The 25,099-nt window shown below is 50.5% G+C and overlaps 1 protein-coding gene across 1 annotated transcript; it reads left to right on the top strand.

The window, feature by feature from the left end:
- The first annotated feature begins 408 nt into the window (after positions 1-408).
- On the top strand, positions 409-17,951 carry LOC119452388 (uncharacterized). Its single transcript, XM_037714578.2, has 4 exons — positions 409-501; positions 9,341-9,576; positions 12,231-12,893; positions 17,596-17,951. The coding sequence occupies exons 1-4, from the start codon at positions 409-411 to the stop codon at positions 17,924-17,926; spliced, it is 1,323 nt and encodes a 440-aa protein (XP_037570506.1). The 3' UTR covers positions 17,927-17,951.
- The last annotated feature ends 7,148 nt before the right edge of the window (positions 17,952-25,099 follow it).

Below are 25,099 nucleotides of genomic sequence, written 5' to 3'. Positions count from 1 at the left end.
TGTCTGGAAAGGACGTATCATGGCTACCAACATCGAAGTTTCAAATAGTTCTAGTACAAATATTTCCTGTCTGCAAGCTACTTCTCTGTAGCTCACCATTCGCCCTTTTGATACTTTATTTCTTTGGAGTTTTCTCAGTTACACACGATCTTGCTCTATCTGCACATCGTTCTCGATCTATTTTAAACAGATATTAGGCGTTTTTAGGATTACTCTTGTCACGTGGTTTTCGGCGTACACCACGTAGTGGGCATGCGCCATATTTAAAGTTGATCATCATGAAAGCTGCGTGGGGCATAGCGTGCGGCAGGCTCTGTGGTCACGAAGGGAGAAGAAAACGAGGAATAACAACACGACCGTTGGCCTCGTCAAATAACAGCTTTTCCCCCAAGCGAACCAGGAGTAAACATGCGGGACCCGATGTACTTCGAGAACTACGGCAATCCTCTGGACTTCGAGGTGACCAACAAGGGCGAAAAGGTGCTAGTGCCGAACTACCTGGTGAGTACGCCCAATGCCGCGAATCTCTCGTTTGAATCGGAAGGGGTCGACATTGTGCCACCAGGGCAGTAACGAACAGACATCCGCGTTGTGAGTTTTTCTAGAGCGCAGCTCATAGGGGACGCCCGTTCCTGCGACGAGCGTCGGCGTCGGCGTAACCAAGCGAACGAGCACAGTGAAAGATGAAAGCGAACGCGGAGCGCAGCAGGGAATGAAAGACGCGAGGAGGAAAGCGGCGGAGGAGGGTATGGTGAGAAGTAAAGCGTAGTACTGCGACGATGGCTACGAGATGGCTCCAGAATAGCGCATGTTGTCTGGAAGGCCTGTCGCCGGCGGCTGCTGTGAATCACGCCCAGTGCTCAAAGACAGGGGGGGGGGGGGGGGGGCGGTCCTGCATTCCTTAAGCAGGGGCTTGCCTCCCCCCTGGAAGGTCAACTGCAGTAATGCGGAACCCACTCGACAAGCGCTGGAGGTGATTTTATTACTAGTAGTGCCTTGTGCGGGGCAATTGCAAACTCTCCAATTTTTCTACTAATGATTTAATCGCGATTAATCAGTCGACGTGGCATGAGCAATAACAAGAAAGTAGGTATTGTCGTAATGCTGCGTGCATTTCACCGATGCACTGCACATGACGGTCACCACCCTTGTTCGACTAAGATTCTTGCCACAGGATACTGTTTCATGAGTCACTTGAACGTGAAGCTACTTGCTCACGAATTAGTGAAGGTTCACCTTGGTTACTCTGGGTTGCCAGTTATTTTCATTCATTTAGCTGTGAATTATGAGTGCTGTGTTTTACCAAAGACGTATGTACATTGTATACTTTTGTAGCTAAGCAGGTGCGATACCATGAAATACATGTATATTGTTGTAGTGCGTGAACTTGTCAACGAAGCATGGTAACTTATTCTCTGTTGCACGACTTATTTGCTTTGAGTTCACATATCTCGTACCCTTTACCTCCCGAGTTATAAAATGGTTCCCAAATGCCAATTTTTCGTAAATGCTTGATTGAATCGGCACATTAAATAAGTGGCTGAAATACACTCTGAATAATACATATATTTATTTGCAGAACACCCATAAAAATTTGTTTATTTCTAGAGAAAGTTGGCTTCACTACATGAAGGTGGCTTTTATTCTTATTGTTTGCTTATTCCTGCTTGTAGTATATATATAATGAGCGTGTGTGAGTGTGCGTGCATATTGCTACGGAACAGTATTTGCCTTGACGAAGAGGCGAGCAGTGTGAAGACGACGACGAAGATCAGAGGCTACTGCGGGCTGTGGCTTCTTGGCCAAGTGCGGCGCATTTCTTTGTAAATATACTTGTATATAGCTTTTCGTCTGCGTCTTCCTACGTAACATATCTGGTGGAGGTGGACGTTCCCTGTACCTCGTCACGGAGCTTCGCAGTGGACGGTACGTCGAGTCTTCCGTCATGGCTCCCGCCGACGACAGCTCGACTCAGCCAGCTCCGACACCTGCTGCCACTTCGACGACCTACATCGCTCTCCCCGCTTCCCGCGATCCTGGCGTATTCTCGGGCAAAGATGGTGAAGACGTCGACGACTGGATCAGCCTGTACGAACACGTCAGCCGCAATAACCGGTGGGACCCTACTATCATGCTCGCCAACGCACTCTTTTACCTCGGTGGCACACCTCGAGTTTGGTTTCGGACACACGAAGAGGAGATCACCAGTTGGGATTCGCTTAAGCAAAAGCTCCGAGACTTGTTCGGAAACCCCTACGGTCACCAACTTGCCGCGCAGAGGGCGTTATCCGGCCGTGTGCAGACGTCCACAGAGCCCTACGTCACATACATCCAAGACGTCTTGGCTCTGTGCCGCAAAGTTGACGCACACATGACTGAGCCAGACAAGGTTTCCCACATCCTCAAAGGCATTGCCGATGACGCCTTCAACTTGCTCGTATTCAACAACGTGGCGACCGTGGATGCAGTTATAAAAGAGTGTCGCCGCCTGGAACTCGCTAAAAGCCGACGTATCGACCAGCCGTTTGCCCGTCTGCCCAACACCCCAGCGACATCTTCCTGTGCCGACGCTCCTCGTCCCAACAACACTGGTGATGTTACCAGGATCGTCCGGCGTGAGATTGAGGCCGCCTATCCGGCTGCCTTCAACTCCAGCTCCTCCAACGCACCTGCAGTCACGGTTTCCCTGATCCAGGCAGTTGTCCGCCAGGAGTTCGCGAACATGGGTCTTCACACCGTCTGCTCGGCCCATCGCCCTGATACCCATCCGGCTTCTTCGATTACGCCCCGTCCCACATCTTATTGCCCACCACGTTTCCGCAACCCATCTGAATGGCGCACTGCTGACGACAAGCCCATTTGTTTTCACTGCCGTAGAATCGGGCACATTTCTCGCCACTGTCGCAGTCGTTGGAGTTCCCCGACCCGGTCTACTTATACTGCCTACTCTCGCCCAGGTGGCCCTTCTCGACCCTATGCAGCACGCTCCGATAATGCCGCCACTGATTCTCCTGCGCCGAACCGCCCCTATTCTCGTTCGCCTTCGCCCCAACGACGACAATCTCGCTCTCCTCAGCCCCGTCGCTCCTATTCGCCGACTCCCTTCGGACGCCGCTCCCAGCCGGAAAACTAGACGATGCAGCGCCTCGAGGTGACGCTGCATTGCTCCATACGCCGCCAAATCCTCTACTGACGTTGCCCACTCGTCTGAACCTTCTTGACGTGCAAGTCGACGGTGTTTCTGTATCTGCTCTTATAGACACTGGGGCGCATGTATCCGTAATGAGTGCTGACCTTCGTAACCGGCTGAAGAAGATACTCACACCCCCCACGACGCCTGTTGTCCGTGTCGCCGATGGCGGAACAGCCCCCGTAATTGGTATGTGTGCCGCCCGCGTCTCCTTCGCCGATCGCTCCACTATCGTGCTATTCACAGTCATCGCCCACTGTCCCCACGACATCATCCTCGGCTTGGACTTCCTCTCCGCGCATTCTGCTCTCATCGACTGTTCCGCCAGTACTCTCCGCCTTGACCTGCCTGTTCTGGATCCCTCTGAACCACACCCTAGTCGCCTCAGTTCCGTCGACTTCGTTCGCTTGCCACCTTCGGCACTGACCTACGTTGACTTAGTGTCATCCCCACCAGTGCCCGACGGTCACTACATCGCGGCTCCCATGCAAGACGTCCTGCTTACACACGGGATCACAGTGCCTCATACAGTTTTATCTATTACGGCGAATTGCGTCTGCCTGCCCGTGGTCAATTTTGGCTTGACGGCACAAGTGCTGCCACGCGGGATGTCTCTGGCCCAGCTTTGCTCATTCGAGGATCACTCAGTAGCATCTATTGCAGTAGACGACAATTCAGCCGATCCTCCTCTACCATCGCAGTCGGCAACTTGTGCCATTGCCGGCTTACAGAAAATGATTGCGCCCGACATGCCGCCCGAGCACGCTCGTGAGCTCTACCGCGTTTTGTTATCCTATCACGATATTTTTGACTTTAACGATCGTCCCTTGGCCCAAACTACAGCTGTTAAACATCGCATTAATACCGGCGATGCCCCTCCTATTCATCGCCGCCCGTATCGAGTGTCCCCGGCTGAGCGTCTAGTTATTCACGCTGAAGTTCGCAAAATGCTTGCCAAGAACATTATTGAACCGTCGTGTAGTCCATGGGCGTCACCTGTTGTACTTGTAAAGAAGAAGGATGGCTCATGGCGCTTTTGCGTGGATTATCGGCACCTGAACAGGGTTACCAAAAAGGACGTGTATCCCCTACCTCGGATTGATGACGCCCTTGACTGCCTCCACGGTGCTCGCTATTTCTCCTCTATTGACCTTCGCTCCGGCTACTGGCAGATTGCCGTGGACGATCTAGACCGCGAGAAGACTGCTTTTGTAACACCCGACGGTCTTTATCAATTTAAAGTGATGCCTTTCGGTCTATGTAATGCTCCTGCCACTTTTGAACGCATGATGGACTCCCTTCTTCATGGCTTCAAATGGTCCACGTGCCTGTGCTACTTAGACGACGTTATAGTATTCTCCCCAACGTTCGCTACACACTTGGAGCGCCTCTCAGCAGTCCTGGACGTTTTTCGTCGAGCCGGTCTATAACTCAACGCATCGAAGTGCCAATTCGGCCGTCGCCAGATTACTGTCCTTGGACATCTCGTTGACGCGCACGGAGTGCAACCGGACCCAGGCAAGATCCATGCTGTTACGCACTTCCCTGTTCCGAAGTGTGTCAAAGATGTGCGGAGCTTCGTCGGCCTGTGTTCGTACTTCCACCGTTTCGTGAAAAATTTCGCGGCAATAGCACGACCACTAACAGAGCTTTTGAAAAAAGACACTCCTTTCCAGTGGGGCGATAACGAGGCCTCTGCGTTCTCGCATCTAATCGACCTCCTCACAACGCCTCCCGTTCTGGCCCACTTCGATCCTTCTGCGCCTACCGAAGTCCGTACTGATGCCAGCGGCCACGGAATTGGCGCGGTACTGGCACAACGCCAGCGCGGCAGCGACCGTGTTATCGCTTACGCCAGCAGGCTCCTTTCACCCTCCGAGCGCAACTATTCCATCACTGAGCGTGAGTGTCTGGCCCTAGTTTGGGCGGTTGCGAAGTTCCGTCCATACTTCTATGGCAGGCCCTTTTCCGTTGTTACAGACCACCACGCGCTTTGCTGGTTATGCTCACTGAAAGATCCTACAGGAAGACTTGGTCGCTGGGCCTTACGCCTCCAAGAATATTCGTATACTGTTACCTACAAATCCGGCCGACTACACAAGGATGCTGACTGCCTGTCTCGCTACCCGGTAGACAAGCCTGACGACGCCGACAGTAGTAACGCCAACGGCATTTTCTCTGTGTCTGACTTCGCTAACATCGCCGATGAGCAGTACCGGGACCTATCGCTGCGAGCACTCATCGAGCGTCTGCGCTCTACACCTACCGACGCCTCCGTTCGCCGATATGTCCTCCACGGCGACATTCTGTACCGAAGGAACTTCGTCCCTGATGGATCTGATCTTCTTGTCGTGCCAAAACATCTACGACGAACTGTGCTCTTTGAGATGCATGACGCACCCACTGCAGGCCATCTTGGGGTAACCCGCACGTACGACCGCGTCCGGCGCCGCTTCTATTGGCCTGGTCTCGCTCGCTCCGTCCGACGCTATGTTGCTGCCTGTGATCCCTGCCAGCGTCGGAAAACACCTCAGGTGCTACCTGCTGGTCATCTCCAGCCGATCACCGTCCCTGTGGAACCGTTCTTTCGTGTTGGATTAGACCTCCTCGGCCCCTTTCCCACGTCATCTTCGGGGAACAAATGGGTAGCCGTCGCAACTGATTACGCCACCCGATACGCTATCACGCGGGCTCTCCCTACCAGTTGCGCCACTGACGTCGCGGACTTTCTCTTGCGTGACATTATCTTGGTTCATGGCGCCCCGCGACAGCTGCTTACTGACCGTGGTCGCAACTTCCTGTCGAAAGTTATCGCCGACATTGTGCGTTCCTGCTCCACTCAACACAAGCTGACTACCTCATACTATCCTCAAACGAATGGCCTGACGGAGCGGTTAAACCGTACCCTTACCGATATGCTGTCGAAGTACGTTTCCAAGGACCACCACGACTGGGACGTTGCCCTTCCTTACGTCACATTTGCGTACAATTCTTCCCGGCACGACACCGCCGGATTTTCTCCATTTTATTTACTGTACGGTCGCGAACCGACCTTGCCCCTTGATACGGCACTTCCTCCTGCTGCGATCTCAACAAGCGAGTATGCGCGCGACGCCATCGCCCTCGCCGACCATGCACGCCAGCTTGCCCGTGCTCGACTGACGGCCTCGCAAACCGTTACTCAGCAGCATCAGTACAACGCCCGCCACCGTGACGTGCAGTTTTCGCCTGGTGCGCTCGTGCTCCTGTGGTCGCCCTCTCGTCACATCGGGCTTTCAGAGAAGCTCCTTTCGCGATACACTGGGCCCTACCGCGTGCTGCGCCAGGTGACGCCTGTGACGTATGAAATTGAACCTGTGAGTTCGACCTCGCCGTCTACTCTGGCATCTAGTGATGTCGTGCACGTCAGTAGGCTCAAGGCCTACTACACTGCTTCAGAGTCCGGCCTTTAATCGCTCCGGGACGGTGCTTTTGCCGCCGGGGGTAGTGCTACGGAACAGTATTTGCCTTGACGAAGAGGCGAGCAGTGTGAAGACGACGACGAAGATCAGAGGCTACTGCGGGCTGTGGCTTCTTGGCCAAGTGCGGCGCATTTCTTTGTAAATATACTTGTATATAGCTTTTCGTCTGCGTCTTCCTACGTAACAATATACTGGTCGCCGCCCAATGAGGGCTCCCCCTCCACTGAAGGGATACTTGAAGCCCTGACCGCCCCCCCGCGTCACCCACGCGCTGGCTTTCGCGACCTCCAGAAGTGTGTATTACGATGTAGAGAAAGTTCACGTTGGCAAGCGGCGCTGCCTTCGCGGCAACGAGTGGTCGGTGGAACAGTGGATTGTATGATAGAGCGTATATTGCAAGTTTGAGAATGAGTCTTACCGTGTTCTGTTGTCTCCGTGTGAGAGTCAATATAATAGTCGCTCTGTTGCAAAAATAGTGCTGGCAGTGCTACAAGATCACTGCTGTCAGTTTCTACCACTTACTACCGGTAGGTGTAAATGCAGGCGTAATGAAAGGCTACGTTTTATTCACTAAAAAGCTCGATACTTCACTTGAATACTTCCAATGAAGTCAGACAAGAAATGGAAAACGTACGTGTACATTGTTGTATAGAAACAATTTCACGGTTCAGGAAGCATTAACGAGGTGAAAAATTGGCTTCTGAAACGAAAGAATAACTTCTCACGGCTGGTGCCACACTTGTCGGCTTCTTTCTCAGGCCGGTATACAGTCGCTGGCCGTTACACTTATCACTGTTTTCATCATAAGGCTACAAAAAAGCGATTGTACCGACAGACAAAAAAAAAAAAAGATTATTCCGGAAAAAATTCACGACGTTTCCGTCGTTACCGCTGCAGAATTCGGCACACTGGACGGCGAGCTTTGTTTTGCTATAAAGAAAAATAAGTAACATAAGAACTCGCTGTCGGGCGCTGTACTACATCGAGCACCCTCATTACCACGGCATTGGTTCTAGGTAATAAATGTGCTGGTATCATCATCAAAGCTGGGCGAAAATTAGTACAAAGAGCATTTTTTTTTTTCGACGACTACGGTGGTGCTTGTCTTGTTCGCTGTTCCCAGCTTCGAGTTCCGTTCCAAATTCTTAAGCGAATCCTTCTTTGTGGAGTCAGACAGAGTTTGATGCTGTAGCAGGTGGGTCGACGGCGGAGAGAGGGAACAAAGGGAAAAGGAATGCAGAGTATTATGGTCAAAGGAACGCAACACAGAACGTTGAAGATAAAAGAATGTTCGTATATTCTGAAACAAAATATATATTTATTTCCCGGTCCAAATCTACGCTCCGTAGGGTGGCGCCCTCTGGATTAAAAGTGGATCTTAAAGGCTATGTTTTCCTGGTTGAATGCGACGGTGATTTTTGGTGCCGGAAATACGTCATAGACGTCGGGTGTTGGACAGCACCTGTACGCGAATGTGACAAAAAGCTAAACGGTGGAATTCAGAAAGATCTGCAAATATAAAGTCCTGTCCGTATCATAGACGCCGAACCATTGTTACGCCGCTTCTACAGCGATATGACATAAGGCTATTGAACTTTCGCATGCAGAATGACGATTTATTCCTGGCTGCAACGTTTGCTGGGGTTTTTCACGTTACCAGAAGAAACTTGGTGGCATGGCTGCTAAATTTACAACGAGATAGCAATCTGAGGCTACCACGACGTCAAAGGGGCTTTACACGACGTTACATGACGTGCGTGTGTGGAGCCATCTGCCGGCTCGTTTCTAGTAGGGCGACATGGTGCAGTGGTGTTTTATGGCAATAGAAATTATATGGACACTCCAAGCGCATTTTTGTCGTAGCCGTGATCGTGGACGTCGCTGTAGGGTTCCGTATAAAGTCCAAACATGGTAATATTGTCACCGTGCGACGTTCGCTGTACGTGCGAGTGAAATATTGCGAAGGTCAGTCAATCGACGACACGGTGTATTATTGTGTTTACACCGTGGTCGACGATCGCGGCTCAATCTCTCTCGCGCGCGAGGGAGAAAGCTGGGCGGAAGCGCGCTGTCCTCTGTCAGGCACAAAGCACGGGGGGGGGGGGGGGCGAGGGAGGGGGGAAGGGGCGTTCTACTTCAGCGGCGAGGCGGCGGCTGCTTACGGCGCCGCCGCGCGGGCGCCGTGTCTTGAAAGCGATCTGCGACGTGGAAAAAGTGCAACTAGTGCCGGTAGCTTCGCATGCGCTGTGCTTTCGTCGTTTAGTTCGCGTTGAAGCGAGAGACGGCACGAACGTCAATTCGCTCGCGGCTGCTGCGGCGCCTCCTCACTCAAGCGTTTTGACAGTGAGTTCCCGCGGTCATTGAACGAGAAGTGTTCATGTTTGTCTGTGCATGCGTGACACCGTGCTTGTTAATTTAGTTCGTAAGTGAATGTTTACAAGTTTATACGACCGATAAAACTAACATTCTCACTTCGTATAGTTGTCTTCTAATTTCCTATCGCAATCGATGCTTCGCCTTTCGGGCGAACCTGCGACATTTTTTTCTGTTGCGGACAGTAATTTGCGACGGACTGTCCGTGAATGAATGAACGCTCTATTCGATTCCGTGCACAGAAATTCTTCGTCTCAGCCGCAGCCGCAAACTTGCTCGTCGCCATTACACGTTCTTCTCCTTTGGTCTTTCGCAGGTCAACTTGCTCGGCGGCATCGTTGTGCTGGCCACGTGTGCCATCGTCGCCAGCGTAGGTGTCGCCTCGTTTGGCGGCGTCAGGGGCCGCCGCGCGGGGATTTCCGAGGCGCCCACCGCCGCGTTTTTGCCGGACGCCGACGAGCCGCTTGACCCTTGGACGGCCGACGAGTGGCGAAGGCTCATCCCCAGCCCTAGGCCCATCCTGTGCTTCCTCAACCGGGAGGGATTCCTCAGGTACACACATGCTGTCCATCACAAATTGGCCACACTCGCGGAGACAGACGTGTACTCAATGTGAAGAAACAAAATACTTTCCCAGATGTATGCCACTTCAAGCAATTAAGTCATACATCAGCGACACAGAAGCGGTATGATGGAGTTATCGCACCTTTCCAATGTCCTATGGGCCTGTTTTGTCATTACCTGAAATCTACCCAAGCAACTGCCGAAGCTTCACAATATCCGACGCAATTATTTCGCTATGCCCAAGCCTTTTTACATGCCTTTTAGCGGACAACTGACGCTGGCAATGCAGTTGCAAAGGCACGCACGCACGCACGCACGCACGCACGCACGCACACACACGCGCACACACACACACACACACACACACACACACACACACACACACACACACACACACACACACACACACCCACACGCGCGCGCGCACACACACACACACACACACACACACACACACACACACACACACACACACACACACACACACACACACACACACACACACACACACACACACACACACACACACACACACACACACACGCACGCACGCACGCACGCACGCACGCACGCACGCACGCACGCACGCACGCACACACACACACACACACACACACACACACACACGCACGCACAAAAAAAAAAGCACCGCAGCGTCAAGATGGCAAATCAACATTTCTGTGCCCGCCGCGATAGCTTATTGGTTATGGTGTTGCTCGTGGTCACGGGTTGGATACAAACAAGCAGCGGCCGAATTTCGACGGGGGCGGAATGCAAGAACACTCGTGTACTTGTATTTAGGTGCGCGTTAAAGAACCCCAGGTGGGTCAACATTATTACGGAGTCCCCCGCTACGGCGTGCCTCATAATCATATTGTAGGTTTGGCACACAAAACCCCATAGTTCGTTTTAAGTTTAATAGTTCTGTCACAATGTGGGGCAATGACAATGCTAACTTTCTCGGAAGCTATGAACAATGGCCAGCAACAACGCCTCAAGGAAACGCATCTCCCTGTGTGTTCGGCGTACTGGACAGACAAACAGCAGTGGTGCGCGCTAGGTAACGTTTAACATCAACTCACCACTCTCGTATTGCACTAAAAGCTACACAACTTAAACATTGGCCGTCAACAACCCCGGTAATTATCGTCAATCACTGCAAACTGCAATGAAAGCTTCCCTTACGTCGATTCCCACAGTGCGTGGGATGCGCATAATGTTTGTGGAAGAATATTTTAACAATTGACATTGTTTTTAAAATTACACAAAATGATTTTGCCTACCGCGGTGCCCTCCTGCAATACGGCCGTGGCAACGTGGACGTTATCTCTAAAAATTCAAAAGTTTGTGAACTAATTTTAGGTAGTTATCGAAGTGAATATGACGGCTACTCGACCACCTATATAGTGTACGCCGCGCTGGAAGAACAATTCGCGAAGAAAGCAGGGTCACATCATTTAAATCTTATAATAAGAAATCTGTTTTATTAAATTAGATTACTGATAATTCATGGCCGCCGCAAGAAGACGTCATCTGGTAGTCAGTCATGCGCCCCTCTTTCAGCCAACGTCCCACGTTTGAACTATTTTTTCGCTAAGACAAAGTTTGGTACTATGACACGATAACAAAATTTCGGAGACGATGGATCAACGGTAAAAATGGACCGACGGACGGTGCACAGTGAACCCAGTAATCATGCTTCTTATTACTGTCCCAGTAAGGTTCACCCACCGAGATTACATGCGCAGGCTAGCGATTCGCTTTTTTCCATTCTTAGTCCGTGTATCTGTCCAGCTCACCGTTTGCATTTTATTTCGATAGCAATTATATGGACACTTCAACCGGATTTCGGCAATCGGCGTCGCCGTCGTCGTCGCCGTCGCCGTCGCCGTGAGGTTCCCTATAGATAAAATCTTCGCCGCGCGCCGTATGCCCGAGCGGAAGCGTGCGGGAACGGGAATGCGTGCTATCAGGGAGAGCGAACGCATGCACTCAATCTCCCACGCGCAAGCAAGGAAGCGGGAAGCCAGCGGAGCGGGGGGGGGGGGGCACTTCTACTCTGCCAACAACCGCGCTAGTCGCTCGCCGCCCGCACCGTCTCTTATCTCCACACGGCTCTGACCTTTATGCGCCGTGCATTCGCCGCTCAGTTTCTGTTGAAGCGATAGACCGCACGTACCTTCGCCGCTGCGGCGTATGTGCTTGCTGCCAGCGTTTTGACAGTCGTTGTCTGCAGTCATTCAGTGTGATCTATTCATGTTTGTTTGTGCGCGCTCACACCACGCTTGTTCATTCAGTTAGTAATAGTCGGGCCACATTTTCCAACGCACGCTACACATGCAATGCTGCCCGGATCGGCAGTGCAGCGCTACAGGTGTGTCCCTTCGCACGCGCTGCCCACGGGAAGCGCCTCTCATCAACACCATCGTTTCACACGCGCCTTCTCGTGGTCATCGAGTCTCTCTTCATATCGGTCTACGTACGCCGCAGCACACCTGCTTACTTAATCAGCTCATGTTTACTACAATTCATATTGCTACCAAAGCCGCTCACCTTACTTCGTATGACATTGCTGTGTTGCTGTCGCATTCATTGCTTCACCCTTAGGGTGAAACTGTGACATTTTTTCTCCCATTGCAAAGGCCACCTCCGGACACGCTGATCCTGCGCAACTTCCCCGGCTTCTACTGCAACGAGATCGTGTACAACGGCCTGACCTTCGAAAACGGCACGCTTCGCCTGCTGGCCGACGCCACGGACGACGCCATACTTCGCCAGATTATCCGCGTCCGCGACGCCCTCTATCCTCACTGGAAGGTCGTCGCCAACGTGTTCGTTGAAGGCTACGCGGCGAAGAAAATGCCAGGCGACGGCACCGAGTTGCTCGACTCGCTGTTCGCTTGGCTTGAGCAGCGCGGCATCGACGGCCTCAACTTCGAGTTCGACGACGATGCCTTCCTGGGGGACCTCGACGCCGCCGGCGAAGTCGTGGCCTTCTTCGCCTGGGCAAAGGCAGACCGCCGCTGGGCCAACCTCACCCTGTCCGCCATGATGCCGTACGGGGTGACGGTGCTCTTGCACGAGGAGCTGTTGCTCACCCTGGACCGGATCCTCTTGAAGACCCACGGCCTCTTGGACGAGTCCTCGGGCACGACGCAGCTGGTCGCTCCGCTGGACTACGCCGGCTTGACGCACCGTCGCTCCAACCACCACACGGTCATGGGTATCTTGGAAGAACTGGAGGACACCCTCGGGAAGAAGACGTGCTTCACAATCTCCCTCTCAGGAACGGCCTTCACGCTAAGGTATGTCAGCTGCAGCTGTCACTTTACGCGTGTGCAGTGGTATGTCTACACTTTAGCTACACGTGGACGACAAGTCGAAAGAAGCACGCAGGCATAGGACAAATAGGATGACCACCAACATGATGCATGTTATTGCCAGTCGTTCTTGTAGCAGCGTTTCACCAGTTAGTTCAACGAGTCGACGAGAATTACGACGAAGTTTTATTTCTAACTTAGGTGTTACAAATAAGGTATCCTAGAAGCAAATGAGTGTCTGCAATCGTGAGCAAAAGTAACGGAACCCTGCGAGTGTGTGTCGAAAAGCATGCAACGTCACCTTGCGCCATGACACTCAAGCTAGTGTGACGTCAATTCCGGTGCAGTGCGCTTGTATAGGTCCATTCCCATAATTTTTGTCGAAATGGCATTCACACATGTGTACTGCGCCGGAATCGATGTCACACGAGCTTAATTGAGCGGCTTGGCACCAGGTGACGCTGGCATGCTTTTCGGCACACACTCCATTACTTTTGCTCATGACAGTGCAATAGATGGCCACATATCCTGCTTATTATCACACACTTTATTAACCGAACGCGAGTAACTTTATGTCGTGCTTCTCTAGCAAAGTATCCATTCTACAGTCGGCAAGAAGAGGGGACTTTCTGAGCACCCGACAAAGCTAAAAAGCAGAAGAATGTACCGCACCTCGCCCTCAGCTTGTCGTATAAACAACTCCCACAGGTAGCCAAGCTTGTCATAATATAAATGACTTCTGCAGGCAGCTGACGAAGCTCACCATCTCAGCCAATACTTGTACTTATAGTAGGTGAGTGGAGCTAACAAGTCCAATGTCAACGTGGTTTCTCATCTTTATAAAGTGACGGCTCCTACTCAGCCTTTTATAAATTTGCAGCAAACACTTCGTTTATACGTCTGCTGACAACTTTTCACGACGTGCATTTATAAAGAATGTACGTAGACCCCCTTTAACCACCAAAGAAACCAATTGAAGAAATCGCAGAACTCGATATGGAATTAGGCAGACTGGTTTCAAATGCATTCCTTGAACATATTTTGTGATATCGGCACAGCTATGTTGTGCACGCATTTCCTGGATCGATTCCACAATTTCTTCCATCACTGCTTCGTGGCCGAAAGATGGCTCTGAATGAGCATATTGTTTCTCTGGCATATATATGCGTTGACAGTGATGTCTTCTTCGGAAAATGTGCGCCTGAAGCACGCGAAATTGCTGTGTCCGCAGCGTACAAGATGTGCTTTCATGACCTTGCTCTGAATTTAATGACGAGCGCTATCGCCATGTCTTGCAGTCTCTAGATTTAGGCAAAGAAGCAATTAACGCACAAAACATCATGTGAAAAAGAGGATGTTCTTTTTTATTCAAGTTTGGTTTGATTTTTTTTTTACGCACAGTGCGGTCACAGACGAGAATCAAAAGGAACACGCGCACAGCAGCGCTGACTCGCAGATTAAAAAGCTCGTTAGAGCTACACGCGCTACATTGTACTCGAAAAGATAACATATGCATGTGTTAACATAGAATAGAAATAGCATAGAATAGAAACAGCAGAAAACAGTGCAACCTATCTTTCATATCAGATTGGTCAACGGTGAACGTGCTAAACAAGAAAAGTGAAAAACACTAAAAAAAGAAGAAAAATAAATTCTGGGCTTTTAAGTGCCAAGTTTCAAGTGAAGAAAAATATCAGGTCACGCAGACACCATACGAAGTACGAAAAACAACAACGTAATAGTGAAGTCCGGATCACGTACAAATTATGGCTTACAGAAATAAACATAATACCACAACTCCTGAACTAACACCCCAGTATATTGAACTTCTTGCGGAAGAGAATCTCCCCAAACAATTTAGGAAGCGTCTTGTGGCAATATTACTTTCTGAGGGCTAGGTTTATGCTATGTGTCGTATTATAGATTTCATGTTGGTGATGATGTGTGTTTACTGTCAAAAATATGATACACGTGTAAGAGCGCATTGTTTGCTCTCCCTTTATTCTCTGTATTTGCATTGATATATGAATCTCATTGTGATTGTATGATGTGTAACAATATCAAAATGATAGCACTGCTGCGGCTGATGTCAGGGTGACATAGTCATGTCAGGCACTTTCCGCGGGCATTCTGCTATGCCTTCCAAGACAATTTGTGTAAATTGTCTTGAATAAAGAATGCAACTCAACAACAACAACAACGACAATCTGATTATGAGGCACACCACAGAGGGGGACACCGGAGTAATTTTGACCTCATGGAATTCTTTAACGCTCAGCAATACGCGTGCTCAGTACGCGTGCTTCCTCGCATTCGGTCGCCATTGAAATGCATCCGCCATGGACGGGAGTGAACCCGTGACATCGTACTCATCAGCCGCACGCCATTGCAACTAAGCTACCGCTTCTGTAAAAAAAAAAATAGATTGAACCAGCCCTGTCAGGAAGGCCGCAATCTGTAAGTGTATGTGCAAACAGCAGACGTCACTCAATGAATCAGCGTACCAATGCCACACAAAGATCAACGTATAATTTCTGATACGCTTACTTTGTCCCGTAGAAATACTTATTTAAGCGCGGGAAACTTGACAGAAAATTGATAATATCCTTGTTGCGATGATTGTGGTACGCGTCAGCTAAAAAATTCATTAACGAATCATTCACCACACTAATAATGTGTTATCTCAAATTATTTTTCGGCACAATGTACTCTTCGTGGACAGGTGAACAATCAAACATGTCGTGGGAATAGTTGGTGCTTGTTGCTCGCCAAAACTATGGCGCAGCACCAGCAACACAGCCGAAAACTACACGAACAAACGCACTTCCAAGTGATTTATATAAAAGAAGACAGATTCTGCAAATCCAACAACTAGTTAGATAAATGCAAAAAAAAAGAGCCTCCCCTAAAGTGTCATGAAAGTAAAATCAGTACCCTGAAGCAAAATAGATGGCTCTCTTACGCATCAGTCACCTTTTTCTTTCTTGATAAAGTTAAACGCAAGTTACACGCAACTTCATCATAGCGTCATTCAAAAATAGCCGCGGTTCACACGTGCTAGACTTACCATGATACACACGCGCCTGTAAATGTCCTATGGTCTGTGTTCTTTCAAGGCGAAAGCCTTAGGTGTCTATGTTGGCGGTGCCCTTGGTGCGAAACTGCGCTGTGACGAAAAATGGTCGACGCCGCAAAGAGTAAAAACGCATCTAAAGATGCCCGGATTAACGTCACGTTTCTCATGGAGGTTCGTGCAAACAAAGTAAATTAGTGGCTTTGAAAACAAAATTTAGTACATTTCGGTCAGGGTGGGAATCAACACGAGCCATCCGCGGTGCGAAATGAGCACGTTTCCCTGAAGCAATTAATGGCTGCTCCACAGTTCCGGCTTACTAAAGGTGTGCCTAGTGCGTGCCTGGCTGCACACGTCACGTGGTCACAGAGACGCTCTAGTGTCCACTGCTCGCGCATTCGTCGTCGTCTTCTTACACAGCGGGCAGGCTTGAGCCTTCACGTTTTACAAACGTGTAACACTTGCTTACTTTTTGCTTCTCTTCAAGAAAAGGTGAACACGTGTTAACGTGAACAACGTTAAGGCCCCCTGTCACAGAAAATCCAGTTTTAGCGTCGTCCCGCGTTGTCCGTTACTGAAGAATGCCGTATATATTTAGGTACATGTATGTGCCACGCTTGCAATATAACGTGCGGTATATGCGGTTTATATCGCCACACCATTCTATCACTAAAGTTGCTCATATCTTGTCTTACATTCTTGACAAAGTTATTCCTCGGAATTTTGAGAAAGAGAGCTTACAAACAAATGTTGTTAAACAAAACCCCGACAACGCATGTCTTCTATATTAAATACTCTCAGAGTTAAATAGTAAAAGTGCGAAAGAATACAGAGACCTGAAAATGATGTAATTTTTTGACGCGGCGTTTCACTACCTCCGGGATCGGCCCACGCAAAAGGCTGCGTTTCCAGCAATCACAGAGCGGCGCGCAAGTTCGGTTACTTGCAGCACCATCCAGATGGCGCTCGCCTTCACGCATCCGCCGCGCCCGCTGTGCGGGAGAAAAAACACAAAAATAACCAGAAAGCTCGCCTTCGCGCATAGTGTTCGCAGCCAGCGTTTCCCAGTAAACATTACGGTTACGTAAACTGCAGTGGCCGGGAAGTGTGAGAAGCAGTCAGGGATCTTTCAATGCTATCGCGTTTCGCTCTTAAAGGTGACGCTTAAGTGTCTTCCAAGTTTTTCAAGCTTTCCTAGACGTCGAATGATGCTAAGAGTTTGTGAAAGCGACATGAATAAAACATACTTAAGAAATATTGAACACTGTTTAAACTTGGAATGCGCGAATACAGTTCCACATGAAAACTAGAGCAACTTGTTCACTTTTTATTTCTGGCCATAAAAACTTAAGTTGTAAAAAAAAGAAACAATGAAAAGTTGTTTGCGTCTAAACAGTTGGCTAATCAATAACCGATTGGTAATTGCTTTGCTGAGCTCTCCACAACCGGAAGCTGACTCCAGTGTATCTAAAACGCTTTTATGTGCTACTAGTTAGCTTTCCTGAGCTGAAGTTTGCAGGTATCAAACTCATCGCGACATATACATGTTGAGATTTTCAAGGATAATGGTCGCCAACCAACCCCGTAGTCGGTAACCCTTTCCCTACTACCCAGGTCACCGTCGCAGCGTGACGTAGGCGATCCCGTGATTCCAGGACGGCCCGGGAAGGCCTCTTTCTCCGACGTGTGCGCCAATGCACCCGGTCGTTTCAAGAGGATCGAAGACGACGCCGCGTACACGGCCGAGAACTACTCGTGGGTCGCGCACGAAGACCAGTTCACGGTCTTCGAGAAGACAGCCAAGGTGCTCAGGCACTGGCATCTGCTCTGCGTGGCAGCGGTCGACGTCGACCTCGACGACGTCCGGGGTCAGTGTGGGCGCACGTACCCGCTGCTCCGACGCATCTACGAGACGTCGTACATGCTGAACTATTCGCCAGAGTAATGCCCTGCCTCCCCTGTGCGAGGTTTTTTTTGGCACTGTTTCGGAGGTTACTTTTCTTTACGTAGCCAAGAAATAAAACTAATTTTCTTTCCTTTTCGGAGCTACGTAGAAAAAAAGAAAACGTTTTTGAATGTTTTACTCCTAATAACATCCTTGTTATACAATGAATAACCTTTTGGCACGTAAAACCCAAGTTTTTTTTCTTTTACAATGAATAACCACATATACGGGGCTTAATATATCCCCGTACGTCGTCTTAGACTGAAATATCAAGGGGCATCTCGTTGTTCAACTGGGTATGGTTCAAAGTATGATGTAAAGTAACGCACGGAACTGTGCCGAGAAAACACTAAAATTCAAAAGCCTGCCGGTCATTTTGGGAAGAGCCACTCTCGCCGCCAGCAGAGATGACGTCACAGGCGCGGTGCACCCGCGTCATAGGTGCAGCACGAGCATAGCTAACAACAGTGGGAACAACTCCGGGAAAAAATCAGGCAGAGGTCGTGGCGCGACGTCAAGCCAGCCGGCTCTCTGCTCTGGTGTGGGAGGAGAGGAACATCACCTTTGGGGGCAGTGATCGAGGCAATGCGTGAAAGCCTCTATTGTGGGCAGGGTAGTGCATCTACTAAAGAAAGAGTCGCAGGCCTGCGCGGCACACGCAGAACAGTCACAGCGTAAGCTGGTGGAGTGGCTCAAGAGTAGCTAAAATTTGGGAACCACGCACAACAGGGTCTTCGCGGCAGTCTGTTCGTCTCGTTTTGAAGAGAACGATCTGAACTGTCCGCCCGGCGTCCACGGCGAGCTGCGGCTTGTAATGCTCTCTGCACAACAGTCTGCTGAGCCTGATCAATTGCCTTACAACTGCAACTTACATGTCGGGCCTTTGCAGGCACCTTAACTAGATGGCGCCACCATACTGGCAGAGGCTCGGCAGCTCAGGAGCGCGTTGATTGCGCGCCTCGTCTGAATCGCATATCATCGTCTGCGCCTGCGGACGCTGCGTTTGCAGGCATCTTACCTAGATGGCGCCACCATACCGGCGGAGGCTCGAGTCGTCTCCCCTTGCGTGCTTGCCTTATATATGAGTATTTTCCGTAGCACGGTAGCGGGCGCTAGCGTGGCTCAGTGGTAGAGCATCCGGCTCCCACGCAGCGGGCGCGGGCTCGATCCCGGCGGGAATCGGGTACTTTTTCGCGTTTACGGCGATAGCAGTTACGCGCAAGCCGGCGGCGTCATCATCGCGACCCGAAACGGCTATTGGAATGAGCCCATAACAGCTTACGCAGTAAAAAAAAAAATGACAGCAGATGGTTAACCAGCGAGGCTGAAACGTGTGGCGCCGGTGTTTATCACTGGTTATTCGCATTCTTAGGGTCACTCACGCACTTTCCGGGGCTGAATAAGCACTATCTAGCTATCTATCTGTGGGTCTGACTGACTGACAACTTTTTCCTGTCAACCTGGGACAATGGTTAATCCAGGTAAAAAAAAAAGACAGTCACTTTAGCGTACACCAAAGAGGATGAAGGCGAAAGTCTGCGCACTCAAGAGACATTAATTAAATGATTGACATTCTCATTTGAATGCGTTGTTACTTCTTATTGTTTTCTCCCACCAAAGAGCGTGGGTTCGAGTGCCTTAATCGACGATACCTTGATTAACTGTGCCTTAATTAACTTCGCTCTAATTAACACCAAAGGTCGTGGGTTCCACTCTCAGCGAAGGTCGTGAGTTCGAGTGCCCGAATTAACTCTATGTTAATTAACTTAGCTTTTTTTGGCATGATCAGCGGCATCGGAGCCAGCTGTGGAAGAAGATGATGAACGCGAATGCAGTGGCCCGAGCGCGAGGGGCAGTATATGATGAGCGGCACAGGATCCAGTGGGGAAGAAGACGACGAACGCGTGAGCAGTGGCACGAGCGCGTCAGTGCGCGAGACGATCTCGCATGACTTTCTGTACCGCACGCCGCGTTTTCAAGGCCACCTTTTGATGAGGCATTTAACGCTTTCGCCTTAAAAGGTAGCGCATCGGGCTGTTGTGCTGAGGTAAGATGGTCTGAAAGCAACCGTCTGATCAACTTAGCTAACTGGCACCGGGTACCCAATGCCGCTCTTCAACGAACCTCTTTGACGCAGACATGGATCATTGGAAATTGCGGGAATGGGTATGTGGCACTCTTCAATGAATATCGGTGATGCTTATTTGGAGCACTGGGAATGTGCCACTCGGCCTGTGCTGCTCTTTAATGAACGTCTTTGACGCCAACTTGAGTCACTGGGTATGGGCCACTAGCTGTATGCCGCCCTTCAGTGAACGTCTTTGACGCCAACTTGCGATACTGGATATGTGCTACTGGATATGTGCCGCTCTACAATGGCCAAGAAATTCCGTTAACTTTCTCCGACGCTCGGCGGAATCGAACCCGCACCGACCGCGCACTTTAGGGTGGCGCTGCTAGATGGCGCACCGTGCGCAGTGAGAAGCGCGGGAGAGGGAGTGCTGTTGCGGTAACAAATCTCAGCATTCGCACGCACCAGCGCACCACGCGTCTCGTCTCGGAGTCCATGCAGGGTATTCTCGGCAGCGCCACTAGAAGGTGCAGCGTGTCCAAAAAGAAACGCGAAAGATGCGACCGGCTGCCGCATGGCGCGTTTCTCAGCGTTCGCAGGCACGGGCGCTTCACGCATTTCGGAGGCTACACACAGGCTTCGCGGCAGCACCGCTAGATGGCGAAATGTTCAAAGGAAAGCGCGAGACACTAGTCCTGCTGCAATACAAGCCTCATACATAACACGCTACGACGGTGGTAATACGTTGCATCGCTATATTGTTTCAATGCTAAACGAATTACTGTGTGAAAGCCATCGTGCGATGGGTTCAGTCCAATTTTTTAAATGCGTAAGCATTTTAATGGTTACCCAACGAGAAAAACTGTCCGAGCGTCCATCCGTGCTCGCTTTCATGTTCGCCAGCTGCGAAAAAAGACGACGACGAACGCGCGAGCAGTGGCACGAGCGCGTTTCTGTGACTACGTGACGTGTGCACTAGGCACCAACCTTTAGTAAGCCAGAACTATGGAGCAGCCGTGGCTTCGGATCGGAACGTCATCAGCGCACCCGGCACCTGCAGTAGTTTGCTGGCCTCATCTTCTCACGTTGCGCCGCCTTCCGCAGCAGTTCGTGTCGCCGCAGAGCTGTCGCATTTGCCGTAACTTGAAGCATTTTATTGTAACCACTGTGAGCGCAGGAGCATGTGTTCGCATCTATGTCTGCGTCGGAAGCGCGTAAGCAGTGGCGGCTATGTGTAGCTCGACGGAATCGACTTGCACAGAAGGCTGGAGCAACAGCATGCTCTGTGCGCGTCGCTAATTTTGTGAGTCTGCTCCGCGACCATTCTCCGTGTCCGCGACACAGTGCTGACCGTCGTGTGGGCCGCGGACGTGAGATTATTAAACCTATTGGTGGAGATCTGCAGGCGCCATTTGTAGTGTGTTCTTTTTTTGGCGCCAAATTATGCACGTGTTGTGTAGTGGGAGCTTTCTCACACTGTGATGGGAATTTTATTGCGACAGCAATAATATGGACACTCCAGGTGAATTTACGCTGTCGTCGGTGGCGGCGTCGCCATGATGTTCCGTATATAAAGTCCAAGTGACATAGCATCGCGGCCGCGCGCTGTGTGAGGTGTGAGGGAAAGCATGCCCAAGGTGAGCCGAGAGGGATGGTGGCTTCATACGGGGATGTTTGTCACGGTCGCAAGAGGGGAAGGCGGGGAGGGTGCGCAAAGTCTTCACACCTCGCAAGGGAGGGGGGGGGGGGGGAGAAGGGGGCGCATCTCTTCTACTCTAACTGCGGCGGCTGAGCGCGGCCGTGCGCGCCTTATCTTGGAGGCATTCTGCGCTGGGTTCCAAGGCTAGGCGACCCGAAATAGCTGATGAATTCGTGTGCGCTGTATTCTCGCGCTCCTAGTTCGCGTTGAAGTGAGAGGCAGCCCGAAAGATAATTCGATCGCCGCTGCTGCCACTCTTTATCACGCTAGCGTTCTGACAGCGAGGGTCGGCGTTCATTCAATGAAATGTGTTTTTGTTTGCCTGTGCTTGGGTGTCAACGTGCTTGTTCACTTTGTCAGTAAGCGCATGTTTACAGCAGTTTATGGAGCTGTTAAAAACGACTAATCTGATAATTTGCTATCGCAATCAATGCATCGCCTTTCAGGTGAAACTGTGACATTTTTCTATCCTAGCAACTTATATATTCAAGTTGGAATAGTTTGTGCGTAAACATAAAGACGAAGAATAGTGCTAGGACGCTACCACATTTCACGTCACGTGCCATCTCCGAGTCCTTTCATTTCTCTATTCAAGTTTGTCACGCTATTGAAGTAAGCCGAGTCTCACACCCTTCTTCGATTTCGTTTCTTTTATAACGCCAAGCAGTAATCGGCAGGAACCATCGGGTCCCCGCGCTCGCATGTGAACAGCTGTGCAAACTCGGGCGAGTTCATGACGACTAAGTTGCACACGAGCGCCGCGTCTAACGCGGCGGCGAACGAGTGAGACGTGCCCTTGCTGCACAATCTCTGGCAGTACTTCACGAAGTACGTCTGCTTCCAGGCCGGAGCGTCGGCTGCATTCTCGAGGTGAGTCCAGACGTTCGCGTGAGATTTGCTGGCTTGCAGCGCCACCTGGAAGGCGACTGTCTGCGAAGCTATGTCTTCGAGCACTTTGCCGAGGGGCCGGCGTGTCGACGTTTTCGCGAGGCACGCCGAGATGTTCGTGGTTAAGGCGGGGATGAGGGTTTCTCTTCTTCCCGCCTCTGAGGTTGGTGAAGCAGCGCCGTCCAGCGGTTCTGAGATGTAGCGCAGAAGCGTAGCTGCGAGCTCCGTTCCGAGGGTGGCGTAGTTTAGCGGGTTGTCGTGTCCGTGACAGAAAGAGGAAGGTCTGAAGGATTCGACGGGGAGTAGAATGGTAGTTGTGGAAAGGCTAGACCTTTCTCGTCGGCGTGTTGTGTCGTTCTTGGCAGTCCTTACGTTCTGGCTAGACCCTCGGCATAGCAGGACGTTCCTGTAAAGACTGCGATCGCTCAGGTTGCCCCGACACGCCGTGCCCTGCAGGATGCTCGCTAGGCCCTCCCCTGGAAGCACGTTGAATCTTAGTTGCTTCAGCTTGGCGATAGCAGCTCCACTTTTCTCTTTGTCTGGTGCGTAGTTTTCCCGAAGCATCTTTTCAAGTGTAGACACGAGCGAGTCGGCCACAGACTGCACCTCGTGGTTCTCGTCGAAGAAGCCCAACAGATAAGACTCGATGTCCTGCCAACTCGTGCCGAGGGTGTCTGCGATTAGCCGGAAGCAGGCGTCATTGCGGTTGTCGTCAAGCAGAACTTCGAGCAGCTCAGTTGGAAGCAGCACGTGGGCCATCGAGTAGATGGCAGCCTCTCGCGGGTTCAGTTTGTCGAAAAGGATGGTGAAGATTCTCTTCAGATTTTGCACGCTGACAGTTGCTGCTGAACTTGAGACGTTCGCACTGCGAGAACTGTAAGCCTCGATGATCTTTTGCCAGGCCGATGCGACAATGTCTCCTTCAGTGGTGCTCGCGAGGCCTTCCATCGTCACGTGAAACGTATCGACCTCGGTCAAAGCTGCCGCTAGCTCCCTGTCGGCGCCCACGAGTTTGTCGATAGCCTTGGAGCGCATGTCAGTGGGCGTCTCGAGAAGCTGCGTCACGCCTTTTAAAACGGCGTGTACTGCGCTTCTGTTCAGGTATGCAGAGAAAGGTCGCGAAAAGGTGATCGCTGCAGTTCCACTTCGGCCACTGTTAAAATATATGAAAGGCCTAATTCCATGAGCGGTCCAAAGAAATGCTGAGAAGTTCGCGACGTCCTGCGGCGTATTTATGAAACCTGGATCGATGAAGAAAAGGACCCACCTTTCAATATCGCGAATAACATCCATCACGTTATAGTGCATCTTGCGCCATTCTAAACCAGTTCTCGAAAAAAAAAAACTACGCCTTTATTACGCTACTCCTCAATGACCTATGTTGGAGGGGCCGGTGTAAGCTTTAACTTTGTACACCACTATGCACCTATATCTAACGCCACGGAAGTATACAAAACGTCTGTGCAATGCAATACCGGGCTGATTAGTGACGATTTTCGTTGATAACGATGCTTAGTGATGTGCTGCTGTCGATCCCCACAAAAGCTGTTTGTAGTGCTTTATGATGCATTTCGAAAAAGTTACGGTTTCATTGAGTGTGTGTGGTTCTGAAACAGCCTCTCAGGGGTTAAGTCCATGAGCCACTTTATTAGAGAACGAGTATATTGTGTTACCCGTGGACTTGCACTGCGATCTTCCTATATATTTCGCTTGCACTAGCTAAGCTAACGAAACTGTCGGCGAAATGAATGGCATGTTGTAGAAGGCGCGTCAGCGTTAGTTTAACTATGACACCGGAGCCTTGGTTGGTATTATGCACCTGGGAATACTCACCAAACCTGGATTTCATGGTTAAGTTAGCGATATTAAGGAATTCCAGCATGTTCTTCTGAAGCAGGACCTCCAGTGAGAGAGGCGTCCCGAGGCACGACTTGAAGAGCATGGCCGCTTGCGTAGCCACGTGCTCACTGTCGTTCCGTGAGGACAGCTCGAGCAGCACGCGCTGCAGCGTCTTTCTTTCTTCCTCGACCTAAAACATATGCAAAGCAAGTGTGCGAAAAAAAATCGGAAATCCTATTTTTCTTTGAAGGCAACGTTGTCATTGTGATGGACGCTACCATCGTGCTCGTTCTTCCTGTAATGTTTTTTGTTTTATTGGAATCAGCCGATACATAGAAAAATGTAACTGTCTTCACAAGAGCCGGCTGATTTGCGCAATATAGAGATTTTGGTCTGCGACACTCATTGAAGGTTTATAAGTACGCTACGAGGGGCTTTTAACTTTCCGCCCACGGTGCCTGTTAAACTCGAACGTTTACACCCTGTCTCGCGTGCATTTGTTGTCCCCTGACCTTCAATTGCGTTGACGAAATCGATTGTTACTATGACGTGAACAGGCCATGTTGTACCGTGCGTGGCTCAGCATCGCATTTTCTAACTCCTACGCCATCCTCTGTCGAAGGGCAGACAGCCTTACATGCGAGAAATGTATATTGAATGGATATTGGAAAATTCA

The sequence above is a fragment of the Dermacentor silvarum genome, chromosome 5 (assembly GCF_013339745.2).
Source record: "Dermacentor silvarum isolate Dsil-2018 chromosome 5, BIME_Dsil_1.4, whole genome shotgun sequence".
Lineage (NCBI taxonomy): Eukaryota > Metazoa > Arthropoda > Arachnida > Ixodida > Ixodidae > Dermacentor > Dermacentor silvarum.
This window is presented reverse-complemented; position numbering and strand designations above follow the sequence as displayed.